Source organism: Chiloscyllium plagiosum, chromosome 3, assembly GCF_004010195.1.
Source record: "Chiloscyllium plagiosum isolate BGI_BamShark_2017 chromosome 3, ASM401019v2, whole genome shotgun sequence".
Taxonomy (NCBI): Eukaryota; Metazoa; Chordata; class Chondrichthyes; order Orectolobiformes; family Hemiscylliidae; genus Chiloscyllium; species Chiloscyllium plagiosum.
The window spans coordinates 501472-523474 of NC_057712.1; the positions used below are offsets into that span (position 1 = coordinate 501472).

At 39.3% G+C, this 22003-nt stretch overlaps 1 protein-coding gene across 4 annotated transcripts in view; it reads right to left on the reverse strand.

Moving 5' to 3' along the window:
* gareml (GRB2 associated, regulator of MAPK1-like) overlaps positions 1–22003 on the reverse strand; it is a 311555-nt gene that overhangs the window by 201663 nt on the left and 87889 nt on the right. For 2 of the 4 annotated variants that reach the window (XM_043675852.1, XM_043675842.1), the window contains exon 2: positions 20111–20251. In XM_043675852.1, the coding sequence (XP_043531787.1) occupies positions 20111–20251 (141 nt within the window). Of the gene's footprint in view, positions 1–20110; positions 20252–22003 lie in introns of those variants that run through there. The other 2 variants (XM_043675871.1, XM_043675861.1) reach the window with 2 other exon arrangements.

Below are 22003 nucleotides of genomic sequence, written 5' to 3' on the forward strand. Positions count from 1 at the left end.
CATCCCCCCAGCCCCACTCCCCTCCCATTTATCTCTCAGCCACCTTGGACCGTCCCTCATGATTCTCCTTGGATACTGCCTGACTGGCTGTCCCTTTCCAGCATTATACTCTTCGACTGCATTCATATTCAGTAGAGTAATAAAGAAGGAAAATAGAACAGAGTATAAAAATAAGTAGGCCTTGATAAAACTGTATAACACACTAGTCAGACTGCAGGTGGAATATAGTAAATAGTTTTGGTCCCCTTTTCTCAGGGAAATATATGCTGGCATTGGAGGCAGCGTGAACAGCCTACTTCTGCTTTGACGTCTAATGATCTTATAATAATCTGAGAGATGTTTGATTTGCTACACATGAGGATTGATCACTTGGTTTCTTTCTCAGGTTTCTCATTGACAGTCCAGTTTCTGTTACGTCAGCACCAATGTACTGCTGTTGGTCCTGTGATAAGACTGACGACCTACTTTTCTTTTTGCTGCCTTCAGTCTAGCAGCTCATGTTGATTTCCAGCAGTGCTTGGCCAAAAGGTCTGGTTCTATGCAAATGTGGATTTTAACATTCTTAACAATAAATCAATCTAGAGAATTATTTATTTGACCACATATCTGATGTGGTTTCCTGAGTCAGAAGCTGTTTGAAACTGAGGCCTATTAATCAGGCCTATAAACGTGCCTGGCAACACTTTCCACCCGAGGTGCTATTTCAAAAACTCTAGCAGACAGTTTGTTAAAACATTTTCATCATCGCTTCTCCAGGTCTGGCTAAATCAAACAGCTCCACAACAGCTGAAAACAGGTGTTTTCAGAATTAGATATTCTTTATTGTTTTTAGCATTAGACAATCATTATTTATCTTGAAGTTAAGCAGGAATACTCAGTCTCAATTGCAAGTCATTTTAAAACTTTGTTCAAGCTTGAACCCATGTTTTTTACAGCCTAATAACTAAGGTGACACAAAGAAAGATGGCTGTGATTGTTAAAGACTTGTCCTCACAGCCCTAAGGACTCTACCACAGAACTTCCTCAGGAAAATGTCATCAGCTCAACACTGTGATGCTTCACTGGAGTACTGCACTGGAAATCAAGCCCACTATTTCCAGAGTCATCAATTCCCCAATTTCTCCATCTTTTACAAATTCACAGAAAGGGCAGATCAGATTTCTGTGCTTAACAAAAATTACTATTTATTACACATGAATTGACTCTCTACAGGTAAACAATCATGACTTGTCAACTTATAACTTCACTAGTCAAACCTCTATCCCCTTGAGTGGAGTCCCCTTTATACACATATATAGACGGGGCAAACAAAGGGAAAGACTGGGAAAGTAGTTCAGTGAGTCCTTGTTCACAAGATCTGTTGAGATGACTCTTTTGATGATCAGAATACTGCTTCTCAATCCTTCTTTGCTAGATGTTTTCACTTATTTTCAGTAAATGCAGGATGACTGGTTCATTCTTATTAATTAAAAGTCATAGCTTGCAGCATGTGAAGGAAAAATAAGCTGGTTTTCTGCAGCTATGAAATTGTTTTCACTGCAGAGAACAGAATAAGCTGTGAGATCAGATGGCTTCTCTCTGTCTTATTCACAGCTCTAAGCTGTTCAGCTACTTGAGAATCAATCACACAGCTGTTGGCCAGTAGTAGACCTTTGCCCAGTTACTGGTCATTAGTCCACAGCCCAATCAGCTACTTGTTGATAGCTGAATCCCCACTTGTACACACACTCTACTACTACTAAGTGAACCAGCAGCTATATAAACTATATTTACAATACTCCTTCAGCAATTCTTGTTTCTTTTTCAAACAGTTATTTTCCCATTTCAGTCCACAATGAAATACAGTAAAATAAAGAGACTCCATTCTATGGCGACTTTACCTGTATGCTGTGTTTATAGTAATGCAATACTAAAAATGTTTATATTAAGTTAAAAATTGCACAACACCAAGTTATAGTCCAACAGGTTTATTTGGAAGTGCTGAGGAATTTCGATTATCCGAAGGACATGGATAGCGAGTATTACGTTCGGTTAATCGAATTCTGGATAATTGAATGCTGGATAACATAGTTTAGCCTTGCATCGTGGCCTTGCAATCTTGCTGGATAATCTGATATTCAGTGAAGGGAATGCTGGATAATTGAGGTAGCTCTATACAAGCTTTTGTAGCACTGCTTCTTCGTCAGGTAGCAATACTCTAAAAGCTAGTGCTTTCAAATAAACCTGTTGGACTATAAACTGGTGTGTGATTTTTAACTTTGCCCACCCCAGTCCAACACCTGCACATAATGTTTTTACTGATATTAGGATACTGGTTACCAGACGTTGATAAAGGACTGGTGAAATTAAACCTGGAGTATAGAGGTGCCGTTAAAGAAATCCTGGAAGTCACTTTCTACTTCAGCCCTGGTGTTAACCACGGTTTGGTTCTATCACCATAAGATCAGACATGGGGCTGTTCACTGATGATTCAAGACTCCTGCTTCATTCTTAACACAGCCAATAATCAGTTTACCTAAGACAGCCTACAATAGCACCCGGATAATACCTAGATTTTGGCTTTAAGTGGCAGTAATAAATACTTGCACCACCCAAGTACTAGACAATAACTATCTCCAGGAAGAGAGAGGTTAACCACCGATAATGATATTGCCATCAACACCTCTACTAATTAGTAGCTTAGTGGTCACTATTAAACTTAATAAGCCATGTCAATATTGTGACAACAAAAGCATGTCAGAAGACTATTCAGAGAGCACCCTTTTCTTCATTTACACCCATTTTCCATCTCTGTTTTTCCTTTACCACCATAATGCTGCACTGGTCTTTTGTTCTGGCACCCTCTGTTCTACTCCTCTTCATTTCTCTCCATCATTAGCATGAAAACTGGCATTTCCCAGCCCCTGGCAGCTCTAAAGAGGAGTCATATTGGATATGAAACCTAACTGCTTCTCTCTCCACAGAATTGCCAAGTTTCTCAAGCATTTTTTTATTTCAGATGTCTATAAACCACCTACAAGACTCATGTTAAGAGTATTATTTAACATTGACCTATCATCGAGATAGATAAAACCACAACAATACTTAAGAAACTCAATACCATCCAAGGTGAAGCAATTCAGTGAATCAATGCCCCTGTCAGAGTACTTACTTTCTGTGCTGTATGGCTGGAGGAGATGGAACCTAAGAACTCATTACAGTATTTCACCGTAAGACGTATGAGCAAAAGTAGGCCATTCAGTCCGTCAAGTCTGCTCCACCCTTCAATGAAATTATGGCTGATCTGATATAATTAATTCCACTAAAATGAGTTGACAGGACCACCCTCCCGGTGACCTTAACCACAAATACCATGAGCTACAATAGCATGAGAACATTCCCACCTCTTAACTTCTACTCACATTATATACCACACTGATGAACAAAGATTGCTGTACCTTCAACTCAGCTGGTCAAAGTTTTGGACTGTTTCATCACAGATAGTTGTCTTAGTTTCCACTATTTTCTGTTCCATCCATTTGAGAAGGAGTGAAGAGTTTTCGAGTATTAATTTGGCCTGACATGTATTCCTTTTTTAAATTTCCATTTTAATCATTTTAAATTCATTCACAGCATGTGGGCATTGTCAGCTCAGCATTTATTGCCCATCCCTAATTGCCCAGAGGGCAGTTAAGAATCAACCACATTGCTGTGAATCTGGAGTCAGATGTAGACCAGGCCAAGTAAGTAGACATTAGGACATTAGTGAACTAAACTGGCAATGAATTCATGGCCATCATTAGACTTTCAGCTTTTTTAAAATTGAATTCAAATTCCATCATCTGCTGTGGGGGGATTTCAACCCAAAGCATTACCTGAGTCTCTGGATTGATAGTCCAGTTATAATACCACTAGACTGTTACCTCACCTTTAACAGCAGTTTTACCATGCCAACTAGGAAACTCCATTCTAAATCCCACTTTTCCAAAATGTAAAGCAAGCTTCATGCACACATACAGTGCACCGAGGCAAAGGACTTAGGAATTCTGACAAGCAGCACACTTCTATTTCCTTTAGTGACCTTAGAATTTGGAAGGACATGCATAGGAAATGCCTGCACCTCAGTCAAACTGGAATGTATTATCTGACAAAAAAAAAGAGCTCGAAACCCAGCAAATACCTCTCAGGACTGCTCTGACCCATCGGTATGGCCCTTAGTCAGTAATTTCAGAAATTTGTGAAAACAGGTTTTTTAAACATGATTACAAAAAAAAGGTTCTCGAAGTTATTTAGCATAATTAGTTATCCTAAGAGTTGGTTCATAGCAACAAAAAAGAATACTTTGAGACTTGCTTTTTTTAAACAAAGAGCAATTTTTAATTCTGTGGGTGACAGATTTTGTATTAAAAAAGTCTCTTTCATTTATATGATGAGGTTGCCAAGTGAGACTAACAATAAAATACTGGTGTAAATCAAATTATTCATCCCCTTGTTGACAAAAACGTCTGGACTATAACTTGCAAAATCTTTTGAAGTTTTATAGAATAAGCAATGAACCTTCCTTATGTGACAATATATATGTTGGCATTTACTGACTAGCAGCCCTCTTGGCTTACAATTTGGGTTTTTGATGAAAAATGTATTTGAGCCTTTATCCAATAAAAATAATTATCCTTGAAGGAATTTCAAAACAAATACTTATCCTTCTCCACTTTGTAATCCCCACCCATCCTACAATTCCAAGATGTCAATATACTACAAATTCAACATCACACATTTTCTGTTTTAATCACATTACCACTGATGACAACCTCATCATCTGCCTGGGTCCTAGCTCTGTGAAGACCTGCCTAAATCTCTAATTTCTTTACTTCTCATTCTGTTTTCTATCTTTGTGGCCTGTATATTTCATTACTTTCCCACAAGTAATTTATATCGCAGTTCTGATGTGAGAAAGTACTTAGACCTGAGCAAAGAATAGCGTGGGTTGTACAAGCTGACAAGATGTAAAACACTAACAATCACATAACATCAATGAGATACTGAATTCATTTTATCTTTCCCTGGTTACAAATGGGTACATCCATTTTCGAATTGAGTAAATTCGTGTTGAAATATTGTTGATTAATTTAGAAAGGATTATGACTCATGAAGGAGGTTAATTCAGTTGCCATTACCCTTAGAAAAATGGGCAAAAACATTCTTCCAAGCCCAAATGTTACTCACAAGAACCCTCCCCCAACTTGTTGGTTGTCTACTTCAAGTACAATAATTGTGAGAGATGGCTCCATGTTAGACATTACCTATTTATTAGGAAGCATCAGCTCCAGAAATAAGCAGCACTCAGACCATTAACAGCACTATGGTGGTTAAATGACCTCATTCTCTCAAAATAAAACTAAAAATCCTGCCATCACCATCTGCTGTTAACGAATGTTACAATGCTATTTGTTGCACGGATGTTACCTTTCACCAGTGAATTCTACACTATAGTTTGACAGAGTTAATGTAGCCAAATGGGTTAGTTTACATAATACATAGATATTCAATGAATATCTATTCAATCCTTTTCCTGAAACTCTAAGATCAAGAGCACAGAAAAACAGAACAACAGAAACTCATCCTTCTAAATTCCAAAATAATTAAGACAAAAAATATTGATATTCAGATTCAGAGACAGAAAGAGAATGTAAGTTCAAATATGCTGTTTTAAAATTTTAATCTTTGTGATTATATCCATGATGGAATTAATTGCATTTTTGTTAATGTAGCATATATATTCGAGAATTCTGAGTCACATTAAATTGAAGCATTAACTCTGTTTCTCTCTCCACAGATGCTGCCAGACCTGCTGAGTTTCTCCAGCATTCTGTATTTGCTTCAAATATTCAGTATCTGCAGTATTTCTCTTTTATTCTGAGTTTATGAATTGTGAAACCACAACAGCTAAATACCGTGCGGGGAGAGATACTGATGTGGTTGCCATTGTATAACCAAAAGCCAAAAACATTTCTCAAACTGTAATGCTGCAGGAAGCCCATCAGCAATTCACAGAGGAGTGACTCCTCAGCAAGTCCCTCCAATTGAAAAAGGAGCTGTCTACTCAGTAATAAATCGGTAATAACAGCTGAAGAAAGCATGGAAATAGAAGGCAGTCACAAAAAAGATTTCATGGTAAATTGTCCGAGAATATAGTTATGTGATGGGGAGAAATCCTTTATGTGGGGAGGTGCCCTCTACAGAATCAGCACAGGTCAAAGAGATATTATGCGGTTTGAATTTTATTATTTCTTTTATGTGTTGTAACTCAGATGTTCAAAAGAACAATTTTGGAATATAGTGCAAAAGTAGCTCACACATTATTTCTCTAGCCCACACTGCATAGTTCCGGAGAGTAGTTTGTACTACCTTGCAAAATATGAAACCACCAAATACTGTGAGCAATTGACATCTCACTTGTGTCTGTGGAGAACCTAACTAATATCTATGAAAGTGAGGCATTTTTGTTTTTGTTTCTACTCCCCGTCCCACCCAGAAAAAGATAAAGTACATTTTCTCTCTTCAAATCTTACACTTGGATGAAAAGCACCAGAAAACACCTGGAACTATATGCACAAGCATTCGATACCCCTATGTGCACCGCTGCTTCCATCCAGCCTGGTAAAGCAGCATAAGCATATTCACAGAGGGAGGTACATTAAAATAAATGAGGCGTACAAACAAATTAATTATTTTGGCTTCAGTGAAACAAGAATTATTCCCTCAATCTCAAACATGTGAGCATGGGAAACACTGTAACTCCTCTCCCAGAAACCATTCACTGAACAGAACATCACTTGAGTGACCTGTTGGCATCCAAATGGGCTCCAAGGATGCCTCCCTTGGCAAGGGCCCGATCTACCTCAAGTACGATTTAAGTGCATCGCATCTCTACAATTTTTAGTGTCCACTAACAAGATGCTGCCATTATGCCAAAAGAATGTTGTGCTGACCACACAAATGGGTAACGTGATGTATGAATTTCAGGGTTGGTGAGAAGTCAAGGATGTAAGTCATATGTCCCAGTGACTGGTGGATAGAATCAAATAGCATGTCCCCTGTGGCTGCTCACAATTGATCAAACTTGGGCCACCATTTTGAACCAGCCTATGCTTGCAAACCTCAGAATATAATATATAACATTAGCTGTGAGTCTGCAAATGGATAGCACTTGCTAGACAATCCCAAACATTACTGTCAGCTACATATTTATACACGGCACTATACTCCACAGGAAAACGAAAGATGTCGAGACATTTCACCTTTTTTGAATTAAAAGATGAACAGCAACATGGAGGACAATCAATTCCTGGTACACTTGCTATTGCAATACCACAATCAGTCACAGCCAATGTGCTAACTAATAACACAGTTTTTTCATACAGTATGAATTGCTGCTCCCTGTCCTGATGAGTGCAAGACAAAATACTTTGATAGAATGTCTCTATCATCAACAATACTTCCATTTTGTACTATCTGGTGACAATTTAAATACACCTCATATCGAAGACATTTCCAGATTTTTATCAAAAAAGAAGGTAACCAAATACCAGCAGAGTCTTCATGTGTGTTGCCAACCATATTACACAAGGAACTCAATTCCCTGAATTTTGTGAAGAATTTTGACAATCTTGAAATGGTTCACAATTGAGGTCATCACAATTTACAGTTCTGGCAAGCATTGAAAAGAAACACATGCATCATTCTGGATTAAGCTTCTTGAACATTAGTTTTGTAAAAAAAAGTCAAATTGAAATAAGCTATTAAGTTTGGACTGATTCTTGCCTGCTCTCTTCCATCTCTTAAAAAAAATTGCACACTTAACCAACAAACGCATGTATCAAGACATGGATATGGGGTTACATGATGTCAACAGCAATTAATGGGATTCAATGTTCAGCTTTAAATCAGTATTAAGTCAGTTTAATTTTTATCCTACAAGACACCCCACAAATTATGACAGTACAGAAAGATGCGATTCAGTTTGTCATGTCTGCATTAGTATGGGCATTCATGCTCCTGCTTTCTTTCTGTAACCCTGCATATTCTTACTTTATAGATAGCAGTTTAATTTCCTTTTGAATGTTTCAGTTAAACCAACTGCCTCCACAGTCTCAGGCAGTGAATTCCAGATATTGGCCACTCACCGCATGGGAAAGCTTCTATCTCAAGTTGCTTTTGTTTCCTTTACCATTGACTTTAAATTTGTGTCACTTGGTTCTTAATCCCCTCACAAGAGAGAATCATTTCTCCTTCTCTGATCTTTCTGGATCCCTCATGATTTTGAATATCTCTATCACACCTTCCCTGAGTCTTTTCTTCTCCAAGGTAAACTGTCCTGACTTTTCCAATCTATCTTCGTAACTGAAGTTCCTCACTGATTGCAGGCTAATCTCTGATGCTCATTTCATTGCTTGTCAGCAAGATGTGCTGGTACAAAACTACATGAGTTTAATTTCAATTCATTTCAACAAGAAATCACTGTGTTCACCATACAATAAAATGTTTTGGGGTGATGATGGGTGTCTCTAAGCTTTGTCTGATAGATCAGCAGACTATGGTGCCAACTTTAATGTAACCAGCCAAATGGGAACGGGGCAGATTCAGCTCAAGTCATTTGGTTTACATTCTATCTAAATGTTGCTCTCTATTAAAGTCAATATAAAAAATTGGTGGCAATCAAAACTGGTACTGCTCCCACCGCTCTGTTCCTGCACGGGAACTTGTGTTAAAATTAAGGTCTACCAGCCAAAAGTGGTGTAAATCAGAGTGGGGACGCATTTGATCTGGTGCTGATATCTGGGACTCCACAACTCTCTAAAAATAATTAAAATTATTATTTAAATTTCAGAGCCAGAGAGATGGAAACAGGAAATTCTTCTCGATTGTGTCACTCTGGTAGTGTGGAGAATTTTCTGCTGAGTCCCCTAATTTTCCTCAGGAATTTAGCCCACAATAATCCTGCCAGGTCAGATCTGTTGAAATTAGATTACCTACAGTGTGGAAACTGGCCCTTCATCCCAACCAGTCCACACCAACCCTCCGAAGAGTAACCCACCCAGACCCATTTCCCTCTGACTAATACACCTAACGGTGTGGGCAATTTACCATGGCCAATTCACCTGACCTGCACATATTTGGACTGTGGGAGGAAACCCAAGCAGACACGGGGAGAATGTGCAAACTCCACACAGACAGTCGTCCATGGCTGGAATAGAATCTGGGATCCTGGTGGTGTGAGGCAGCAGTGCTAACACTGAGCCACTGTGCCACCCAGGTATGGGTTCCACTGAGGGATCACATGTGAAGATGACAAACAACAATTAATTCAAGGAGGATTGCATGGCATTAGGCAAAAAAGTTTGAAAAAATTAAAAAATATACACTTCGCCAGAAAAAATTGTAAACAGCATACAGCCTTTTCCCTAATGCAGCCATTGGGTTCAATATTTTATAACAGCATGTTCCTTATCTGCCTTTGTGGATTGCAGCCATCTCTATTATCACTGCCATGGATGTCCCTGAACATTTAAATAGCTCTATTCCTGCGATTTGGGATGGGGTTCTATGACAGATGAAAGTGGCAGTTGAAGGTCACACCCTGCTACATTTGTACCACAGCCACAAATACAGTATTTCTGATTTGTAAGTGTGACAAGATCAACTTTGTAAAAGGAATTATAAGTTTTAACTTATTGGTAGCCCAGCCAGCGATGCCCACAGCCCACGAGTGAATACAATAAATACAAATGCCGATAACAAAAGACTGATCAATCCCACAAATGGTGACAAGGAATTTCACTGAACAAACTTTGCAATTATTTCCAATTCTCATTTTGGTCAAGGATACATAATCCAATCATATTAACCCACATTCTCAGAGCACTCTAGCTGCTTGGTTAAGCTTATTTGTAGGAGAAAGTGAGGTTTGCAGATGCTGGAGATCAGAGCTGAAAATGTGTTGCTGGAAAAGCGCAGCAGGTCAGGCAGCATCCAGGGAACAGGAGAATCGACGTTTTGGGCATAAGCCCTTCTTCAGCTTATTTGTATCCTTGCCAAGAGAATTTGCTGTGATTGAAGACATACTGATATAAGATATAAAGCAATGGCACTTGTTATATGTCTCTATTTGTCTGATTCCAAGTCAACTGTATCAATATATAGTTGGAATAATCCCCCTCTAATGTTGCTGTGTCCACAAAACCATAAGGTCATTAGAAACAGGAGTGAAAACAGTGCATTTGACCCCTTGCATCTACTCCATCATCCAATAAACATTTGACTGATCTGATTGTGGCATTAAGTTTTTCCATTTGTCTGCCTGTAAGCCATTCTGCCCCTATCCGTCTGAAATCCTACACTCTTTTGGATGTTGCAAGTCTATCTAACACTTTGAATATTTCAGTTTCCATTCTTCTCTATTCAAGAGAATTCCAAAAACTGACAACTCTCAAAACAAATTGCTTTTCGTCTCTGTCTTAAACTGGGAAACCCCTCATTCTTAAACTCTTTCAGTCCTAGATTCTTTCAGCTCCTCAGAATATTATGTGTTTCAATACAATAAGTTGTTTTTCTTATAAACTTCAATGAGCACTGCCCCAACTTGCAAACCACAAGCGCATAGGATCTAGGAACAGAAGTAGGCTATTTGCCCTATTGAAATGACTCAGCTATTCAACAAGACGATGGCTGATCTGATAATCCTCAGCTTTGCTTTCCCGCCTTCTCCTTCAGTGAGTTAACTGTCTGCCAGAATTCACAACTAGATGTGGTAAGAAGGCAAAGCTTACATTTGATCTGTTCATTGTGAAATTGCTTAACTCTGTCCATCTGTATGTCACTTGCTGCTAATGCTGTTTGGCACATGAAGGATTCTGTTTGGTAGCTTCACCAGGTGGACAATTCATTTGTAGATTCGTCTGGTGTTAGTCCCGGCATGCCCTCCTGCACACTTCATTGAACCAGGTTTGATCCCTTAGCTTGATAGCCATGGGGGTGTACCAAACTATGAGGTTGTAGATTGTGTTCGAGAATAATTCTGCTGCTGAAAATGGCCCACAGTGCCTCATGGATTGTTCAGTCAGTTCAAAGTCAATCTGATTTTGCAACACAATGGAGAGTATCTTCAATGTGAAGACATAACTTTGTCTCCATGAAGACAGTGCAACAGTCATTTCTACCAATACTATCATGGACAGATGCAACAGTAACAGGCAGGTAATGTGGCTAAGTGTATTTATTAGATTCAGTCCATGCTTTGTCCTTTAGGACTCAACCAGCTCGGTCAGCACTTTTAAGTCAGTCAATGAAAATTAGTATTTGAATTTTGTTTATAAATTACTACCATATGCTTTCAATTATTTATTAAGAAATCTCAGACAATCAAATAATTATTTAAACCCTAATGCATGTCACAACCAAAATAAGACATCTCAAGTGAGCAAGTTAGGCTTCACAACACAACTTGGCTATTACCCGATTAATGGTGGAGTTTAGCTATCATTCCAACCAACAGTGTTGGTCTCTGGATATTCAGGGTTCAAGTTTCATGCAGTATTGTTCTCCAGAGTTCTGCTACTGAAGACTCCTGGAGTTGAATTCTTATAGTATTTTCTAGTTTATAGTGTAACATTATTGATATCCTTTAGATTCTTTCATCCACAGTATTGCAAGTCTGCAACGTGCCTTCATACCAAAACTGTTCCTTGTTAATTTGATATTGAAGGCACAATTTTCCTGTAATTACCACCTTAAATTCTTCTGTAGGGCAATTAATTGTTTTCAAGCAGTTGTTAATACAGTTTGTTTATGTAGCTTTAACTTCTTCTTTTCCCAGGAATGGCTAATTGTTTCCAGTTCCTGTAGAACAGCTTGTCCTTGTCCCTTAACCGTTTATTCCAGACAGAGTTATTGCTGATTCTTTCAATCTATGAACAGTTATTAAAATTCTGAAGTTTACAGTATCACAAAATAATATTTTTTATCTATTTTTTCTGTTTAAGTGGACAACTTCACATTAATCTATTTTTTGACAGCACATTCAATGTATTTATACCCCTTTGCAGAGTCTTTATGTCCTCCTCACAACTTGCTTTCCATAATTATCTTAATATCAAAAACAAATGTAGCTATAATAGATTCTGAATTTAGAAAAATGTCTAAGAGGCATCATTTAAGGGATAGTCTCCATCGCTGCACTCCCACCACCCCCCACCCATTGACTATAGTTGGAAGTGAAATTACAGATGCAGGCCAATTCAAAATACAAACCAAGTAGCATTGAGAGGACATGACCAAAATATTAAATGATGTCACCCCTTACGAAGTTGGCAACGCTGAGCTGCCTCTAAGTATAAGATAATTGGAATGTAAGGAATGTCAGCAATTAGTTTGATTTTTTTTTTGCTAGCTTTCCTCTCTTATCCCCCTTCCCCCCCCCATTTTCTTTCTCAAAATTCTTCCTCAATTCTCCTTGTCTTCTCATAACTAGACTGTTTTCTCCCCCTTTTATCCTGTTGTTTTTTTTTTGCTGTCTTGTTTTTCTTTTCACTTTCATAATCTGCTGCAATGTTCTAAACAGAAGCTGCTTTTAGTCATTTTAGAATTGGCCATGGAGGGATTGAGTTCTCTGTCTGAATCACCATGTAACACTGCAGTTCTCATCAATAATGGGAATCTCCATGGAAACAGGAATGAAAGCATACAAAACAGATGCAGCTTGATTTTCAATATTAAACAGAATAGTTTAGGGAAAGTTAGGAAAAGCCTGTTGTGACTCATATCAGCCAATACTTCACTCCGCATCAAGAATCTTTCACTGATCATTTATTAATCTAGAGATTAACATAGCTGTTTTTCTTCATCGATAGTATTCAGTTATGTTAGACTTTTTGATAAAATATAGTAATCACATAACAAACAAAACCAGGGATCAAATTTCTGCAAATATTAACTCAAATACAGCAATTCTTTTTAATGCTTTCTTTGGAAACTTTGGAGACATTTTTAGTTATAATATACTGATTCTGCAATTTCATTCAAGTTGATTAAGAAAAATGTGTGCTTCTCTTAACATTCCTAATAACTCTACCAAGGGAAATTATACAGAAATCTTACATAGTCTAAACCTGAAAAAAAATATACAAACATTAGAAAGCTATAGCGTGAGGAGAAATAAGATCAGTAAAGGAATATAAAAGCACCTTTAATAATGCAGAAGAGATGAATAATAGTTTGTTGAAGCATTTGGCAGCACAGCCAAACTATAAAAGGATACTGTTGTTTATTGCTTGTGATTGAACCTTGTTTTGCTGTCATTTTTTGGAGAAAAATCAATAAAAAAAAAAATTTTTTCCATGTCTGTTGGTCCCTTTTCATGGCTAGAATATACCATTATTGTAGTACAGAGCAAGACAGCTGCATCATTTGTGTTTTACCAAAATTAGACCTTATGGGCTGTTTCTTTTGAAGAACAGTTTGGGGTCCAGACACATTCAGGGAGCCATACAATTTGGCACTACAACCACCTGATCCCTCTACACCAGCTCTATAGCCAAGAAAGCCTAGCAACTTCTCGACTTTCAGTGTAGACTGAGGAAAGCCCATCTCCCACCCCGCATTCCTCATCACGTTCTAATGAGGGTTCATTGAGAGTACCCTGAGCTGCTGTATCACTGCTTTGTTCGGGAATTGCACCATTTTGGATCGTAAGACCTTACAACAGATAGTGAGGACAGCTCAGAAGATCATTGGGATCTCTCTCCCCTCCATTCAGACATTTACACCACATCCAAAAGGCTTACAGCATTGTGGAAGACCCCACACATTCGTCACTCAAACTCTTCTCCATCCTGACATCTGGCAGAAGATATTGGAGGATTCAGTCTCGCACAGACTGTGCAACAGTTTCTTCCCACAAGCCATCAGCCTCATTAACACTGTATGATTGGACTAGTTTTCATCTGAAATTCTTTGCATGACTTCAAATTGCTGCTAGAAAAATGTGTATTAATTATCATTCTTTTATTATACTGTAGCTTGCATGTTTTGCACTTCTTATGCACTTAATGCTGCCCTGTGTATGATTGTGTAGTTTGTGCTGTCCTTGGTCCTGGAGGAGCGCTTTCTCGTTTTTTATGTATCAGTTGTATATGGTAGAAATGACAAATAAATCTACTCTAGTCTACCTTGGCAGGCAGCCAATTGACATTAGAACATATAAAACATTATAATGCAGTAAACGCCCTTTGGCCCTCGATGTTGTGCCATCCTGTGAAAGCAATCTGAAGCCTATCTAATCTATACTATTCCATTTGCGTCCATATGCCTATCTAATAACACTTAAATGCTCGTAAAGTTGGTGAGTCTACAACTGTTGCAAGCAGTGCGTTCCACATCCCTACTACTCTCTGAGTAAAGAAACTACCTCTGATAGATATGTCCTATATCTATCATCTCTCAAGCTAGCCATCATCAACCAAGGATAAAAGCTCTCACTGCCCATCCGATCTAACCCTCTGTTTATCTTGTATGTCTCAATTAAGTCACCTCTCAACCTTCTCTCTAATGTAAACAGCCTCAAGTCCCTCAATCTTTCTTCATAAGACTTTCCCTCCTTACCAGCAGTGGTGGAAAATACTGTGATATTCCATTAATACTAAAGAGTATAGGTAGAGGAATTAAGCACCATCGCCATCACTAGAGAAGTAGCATTGGACCAACTAATGGGTATAAAGGCAGATAAGTCCCCTGGCTCTGATGGCTTTAAGTTTAGGATTCTACAATAAGTAGCTACCATATAGTGGATGCATTGATTGTAATTTTCCAAAAATTGTTGCATTCTGGACAAGTACTAGAGGATTGGAAAGTGACTCTCATATTCAAAAATAGAGAGAGACAAAATGTGGGTAATTATAGGCCGATTAACCTTAACACCTATTGTTGGAAAAGTATTGGGATCAGTTATGAAGGAAGTAATAGCAGAACATTTAGAAAATCATAATCTAATCAAGCAGAGTCAGAATGGCTTCATGAAAAGGAAATCATGTCTAAATAATTTATTTGATCTTTTTGAGTAAGTCTCAACCAGAGTGGATAAACGAGAACCGTAGATACATTTGGACTCCAAAAGGTGTTCAACAAGGTACCTCGCAAAAGGTTATGTCCTAAGACTAGCGACAATGGTATTGGACATAATGTCCGGACAGGGAATTGGTTCATGCGCAGGAAACAGCAAGTGGGGATAAGGAGTTCTTGGCAAATTGGCAACCCATGACTAATGGGGTTCCACAGGGATCAGTGCTGGGACCACAAGTGTTTATAATATACATTAATGACTTGCAAAAAGGAAGTGATTATATTGTCGCCAAATTTGCAGATGACACTAAAATAGATGGAAAGATAGACTCTAAGAGGGATACAGACAGTTAACAGAGAGATATCGATTGGTTAAGTAGGCAAATGTATGGCAAATAGAGTATATTGTGGGAAAATGTGAAGTTTTTCATTTTGATAGGGAGAACAGAAGAACAGGGTATTATTTAACTGGAGAAAAACTGCAGAAAGCTGCAATACGAAAGGACTTGGGGGGATTTGTGCACAAAACACAGAAAGCTAGTACACAGGTGCAGAAGATAATCAGGATATCTGATGGAGTATTGGCCCATGTACAAGTAGAGAAGTCTTACTGCAACTGAACAAGATTTTGGAGACCACATCAGGAGGGCTGTGAGCAGCTTTGCTCCCCTTATTTAAGGAAAGGTATTGTTTTATTGGAGGCAGTGCAGAGAAGGTTGACTCTGGTGATCCACTGTATGGATGGATTGATTACAAGCAAAGGATAAACAGGTTTGGACTCTACTCACTGGAGTTTAGAAGAATGAGAGGTGATCTCATTGAAATGTATGGGATTCTTAATGGGCTTCTCAGGGTAAATGCTGAGACGGTGTTTCCCCTACATGGGAAAGTCTAGAACGTGAGGGCATAGTCTCAGAATAAAGGGGCACCAATTTCAGACTGAGATGAAGAGGAAATTCTTCTCTCAGAGGGTTGAGGGTCTTTGGAACTCCTTGCCGTGGAGAGCAGTGAAGGCAGAGCCCTTGAGTAGATTTAAGACTGAGATCAATAGATTTTTGATTAGCTGGAGAAATAGTAGTTATGGGGAAAATGCAGGAAGTAGACATGAGGAATATCATATCAGCCATGATCCTATTGAATGGGGGAGCAGCATTGAAGGGCTGAATGGCTTCTTGTGTTCCTATCTTACAGTTCCTGATCCATAAATGAACATAAGCCCTCTGAGTGAAATATTCCACAATCGCATCCTTAGTAATGGACTGTAAAAAACAACCAAGATCAGGCTAACTGTTCTTTAACTTCCCATCTTCCGCCTCCATCCCTTCTTAAACAGGGGCGTTACAGAAGCCATTTTCCAGTCCTCTGGGACCCTCCCTGATTGAAGGATCACTCCTAATTCCTCAATGATGTCTCCTTCAGAACCCTGGGGGTTCGTTCATCTGATCCAAGTGATTTATCCACCTTCATACCATTCAGCTTCCCCAGCACCACCTTCATAGTGACGGCCACTACACTCACCTCACCCCCCGATTCTCTTTAAGTTCTGGTATGTTACTGGTGTCTTCCATTGTGAAGACTGATGAAAAATACCTCTTCTGTTCCTCTGCCCTTTCTTTGTTTCCCCATTACAAGGTCTTCAGCATCATTTTCCAGCAGTCCAATGTCCACTTTTGCCTTTCTCACTCACCCCTTCCCTTTTATATTTCTAAAGTAACTCTTGTAATTTTATTTTATATGACTAGCTAGCTTCCCCTTATTTCATCTTCTCCTTCCTTATTATTTTTTTTAAGTTATCCTCTGCTGGATTTTAAGGGCTTCCCAATCCTCTGGCTTCCCCCTAATCTTCACTACATTGCTTTTACTTTTGATTTTATACTGTCCCTGATTTCCCTTGTCAACAATGGTTACCTTATCCTCCCCCTTGAAACTTTCTTCCTCCTCAAGATGAATTTCTGTTGCGCCTTACAAATTACCCCAGAAACTCCTGCCATTGATACTCCACTATCATCTCTGCTAGACTTCCCTTCCAATCATCTCTGGTCAACTGCTCCCTCATGACTTTGTAGTTACCATTAATCGATGATAATACCATTACATCTGATTCCAGTTTCTCCCTCTCAAACTGCGGGGTGAATTTGATCATATCATGGTCACTGGCCCCTGCGGGTTCCTTCAGCTTAACATCCTGCAACTCTAGTGTCCCTCCTATAGGAAGGATGTTGTGAAACTTGAAAGGGTTCAGAATAGATTTATAAGAATATTGCCAGGGTTGGAGGCTTTCTGCTAAAGGGGAGGCTGAATAGGTTGGGACTGTTTTCCCTAAAATGTCAGAGGCTGAGGGGTGACCTTATAGAGGATTAGAAAATCACGAGGGCCATGGATAGGGTAAATAAACAAGGTCTTTTCCCTGGGGTGGGGGAGTCCAGAACTAGAAGGCATAGGTTGAGGATGGGAGTGGAAAAATTTGAAAGGGACTTAAGGGTAATATTTTCACGCAAAGGGTGCTGTGTGTATGGAATGAGCTGCCATAGGAAGTGATGGAGGCCAGTACAATTACAGCACTTAAAAGGCATCTGGACGGAAATATGAATAGGAGGGGTTTAGAGGGGTATGGGCCAAGTGCTGGAAAATGGAACTAGATTAATTTAGGATATCTGATCGACATGGACAAGTTGAACTGAAGGGTCTATTTCCGTGCTGTACACCTCTATGACTCTACTACACATCACTCAATCCAGAATTGCCCGTTCCCGAATGGGTTAGAACAGAACAGAACAGAACAGAACAATACAGCACAGAACAGGCCCTTCGGCCCACGATGTTGTGCCGAACTTCTAACCTAGATTAAGTACCCAGACAACAGCCCTCCTCACTGTCCACAACTCCACCTATCAAAGTTCTACCAAAGTTGCTCCAAAAACCATCTTGTAGACATTCTACTAATTCCTTTTCTTGGAATCCAGTACCAACCTGATTTTCCCAGTCCATCTGCATTTTGAAGCCCCCATGATTACAATAATAGTGCCTTACTTACATGACTTTGCTATCTTCTATTTTATTTTCTGCCCCATATCCTGAGTACTGTTAGGAAGCCTGTGCACAACTCCCAGAGTCTTTTTTTCCTATGCGGTTCCTCAACTCTATTCACACATATACACCTTCTAAATCACTTCTTGCTATCAATTTAACTTCACTGTTTATTAACAAGGCAACCCCGCCCCTGTACTTCACTTCCTCCTTCAGCCTGTCCAACTATAAGTCATGTATCCCTGGATATTTAGTTCCCTGATGTCCATGCAACCACATCTCTATGCTATCCATAACATCATACACACCAATTTCAAACTGTACTACAAGCTCACTTACCTTGTTTTGTAAGCAGCGTGCATTTAAGCACAACACCCTTAATCCTGTATGGACCACTGCCCCTAACTTGGTTGCCCCTTATCTGTTATGCCTGAAGTTGAACCCTTTCCATTCTCTCTCTACTGTTACTTATTCTGGAAACTTTCACAACCTCTCCTGAACCCAACCCCCATTTAACTAGTCTAAAGTCCTGTTACCTCAATGTATTTTGATTTGTGCCACCAGTTCATCTAACTTATACTCATGCATCAAGATGCAAAGATCTTAAGTTTATTCTATTATTGACTTTCCCAACAGTTTCGTGGTTCCTTGGTTCAATATGACATTCACACATTCTGTCCCTTCCTGGTAACAATCAATCCCATCATGAACCAATAATCCTACCTGCTCCTTTACTATTAATTTTATAATCTTCCATGCAACTGGAACCATCTCCCCTACTATGTGATTTAAATTCCATGGAAGTTTTATTCCAACGTTCATTTGGAGCTAAGGACAGAGGGACTGGTTTTAGTTCACATATTTACCTCAATGTTGTTAAAGCTATTGGTCATTATTAATTGCTTATCACCAATTGTTTGACCTAGGAAATACTCTTTTGCTGAGACCTTGGAGTGCAGGTTCATAGCTCCTTGAAAGTGGAGTTGCAGGCAGATAGGATAATGAAGAAGGCGTTTGGTATGCTTTCCTTTATTGGTCAGAGTATTGAATACAGGAGTTGGGAGGTCATGTTGCGGCTGGACAGGACATTGGTTAGGCCACTGTTGGAATATCAGAGGGTTGTATGTGTATGGGATGAGCTGCCAGAGGATGTGGTGGAGGCTGGTACAATTGCAACATTTAAGAGGCATTTGGATGGGTATATGAATAGGAAGGGTTTGGAGGGATATGGGCCGGGTGCTGGCAGGTGGGACTAGATTGGGTTGGGATATCTGGTCGGCATGGACAGGTTGGACCGAAGGGTCTGTTTCCATGTGTACATCTCTATGACTCTATGATAGCAACAGAAGAGGTTGTATTGTTATTTCTCATTGCATTCTTTCATCCACAAATAACCAGATTAATTCAATCAGAAACAAGTCAGCTCAGCATGGACAGGTTGGACCGAAGGGTCTGTTTCCATGTGTACATCTCTATGACTCTATAATAGCAACAGAAGAGGTTGTATTGTTATTTCTCATTGCATTCTTTCATCCACAAATAACCAGATTAATTCAATCAGAAACAAGTCAGCAGTGAGTGATGATCTGATTAAGCGAAGCATTGTTATGAATTTACTAAATGCTAATACCATTTGGAGAGATTGAACTGCATTCTGGGTCGATTAGGGTTAGGGTTAGGGCCTTTCAGAATAACATGCATGCAGTAGGCTGCATAATCAATTGAGGTAAACATTGAAACTTTTTTATGATCCTGTTTAGCTAAGAATTACTTACTATTTCACATTCAATACTTAATTCTTAATTGACTTTGACAACATGGGTTGATACAAGGTAGAAACCTAATTCAATGATTATCAGGCTGCATGCTTCATGGCATTCAACTGCAAAGATTTAGCTGATTAATTACCCAGATCCATAAAGTGAAGGTGACCTCTACACTTTTCCCAAATTTGGAAACATCATTGCTTTCATCTTATTGCTTTCCTTACCGAGGTATTGCAGTGGGATGTCAATCTTCGGTCCAATCACATAGTGGCCCTCCTCTAAGCTGTGTGCAGTCACTGTAGTCCACTGCCTGCATGAATGGATTAGTAATAGATCCTGGTCGGTCAATCCCTCTATATATTCCCCTGAAAAACAATCCACAGAATACATGTAGATGGATTCTGATAGAATATCCACAGACTTGTTTAAATTTCAGGTTATTATTCAATTTAGAGCTAAATGTTTAATGAAAGCATTAGTGATATATAAAGTGAGTTGGGATTTTACGTGATTTAAATGATGCATTATGGCACAAATAGGATGAAAGGGAGACAGAACTACAAACAGTGTAAGACAAGGACAGATGTCCTGACAGATATGGTAAGGCTGAAGCATACTCAAGAGAGTTTAGAAAATGCCACATACCATAAGAATGTCATCAATCATGGCAATGAAATCTAGACAAATACAATCAGTATTGTAGCTTTGTGTCCCTCTTAAAGCAACTGTTATCATGTTGCAGGAAGAAAAGCAATAAAATCAGCAGAACTCACCACTGCTATGCAGTAAGAACAAATATGAACTAGGAGCAGGAGTAGGCAAAGTGGCCCATTGACCCTGCTCCATTATTCAATCAGATCATGGCTGATCTTTTCATGGACTCAACTTCACTTACCCGTCTGCTCACTATCGCTCTTAACTCCTTTACTGTTCAAAATTTTGTCTTTGCCTTAAAAACATTTAACAAGGCAGCCTCAACAGTTTTACTGGGCAGGGAATTCCACAGATTTACAACACCCTTGGTGAAGAAGTTCCTCCTCATCTCAGTCCTAAATCTGCTCTCCCTTATTTTGAGGCTATGCCCCTAGTTCTAGTTTCACCCACCAGTGGAAACAAACCCCCTGCTTCTATCTTATCTATTCCCGCCATAATTTTATGTTTTTATGTGAACTCCCCTTTTCTTCTAAATTCCAATGAACATAGTCCCAGTCTACTCAAAATCTCCTCATAAGCCAACCCTCTCAACTCCAGAATCAATTTAGTGAACTCCCCTGCACCCCCTCCAGTGCCAATACATCCTTTCACAACTACGGAAACCCAAAACTATACACAGTAAATCAGATAGCAACTTCTGAACTTGTGCAGCCAAATGTGTAGCTCAGGAAGTTGCTGTTTAATGTATCTTGACCTTTCACAAATTTTCACGCCAAAAAGAGCTCACCAAAAAAATTAAAACAAATTAAAAAATTAAACATATTTATTGGAGAGTGAGAAACCAAAGACAGCAGAGCACAGCACAAGGTTGAAGAAGAAAGCAAATACTCTTTTTAGATTAGATTCCCTACAGTATGGAACCAGGCCCTTCGGCCCAACCAGTCCACACCGGCCCTCAGAAGAGAAACCCACAAAGACCTATTTCCCTCTGACTAATGCACCTAACACTATGGGCAATTTAGCATGGCCAATTCAGCTGGCCTGCATATCTTTGGACTGTGAGAGGAAACCGGAGCAAACCCATGCAGACACGGGGAGAACATGCAAACTCCACACAGACAGTCGTCCAAGGCTGGAATCGAACCTGGGACCCTGGTGCTGTGAGGCAGCAGTGCTAACTGCAGTGCCGCCGTGCCACTCTTAGTGAAAGTCGGAGTGCTATAGATTCAATAAAGCATGCACAGGAGGAGGTCAACAAGTATGAACTGGAGTTTAAATTTTAAGAATTCTACATGACATTGTAATGGGTTCTTGATCTTTCTAAAACTGTCAGGGCAGACATTGATCTCTCTGCACCTTCTCTGTAGCTGTAACACTGTTTTTCTACCTTGATGCACTTGGTATGGTATGATCTGCCTGAATAACATACAAAACAATGTCTTTCACTGTACCTCGGTACATGT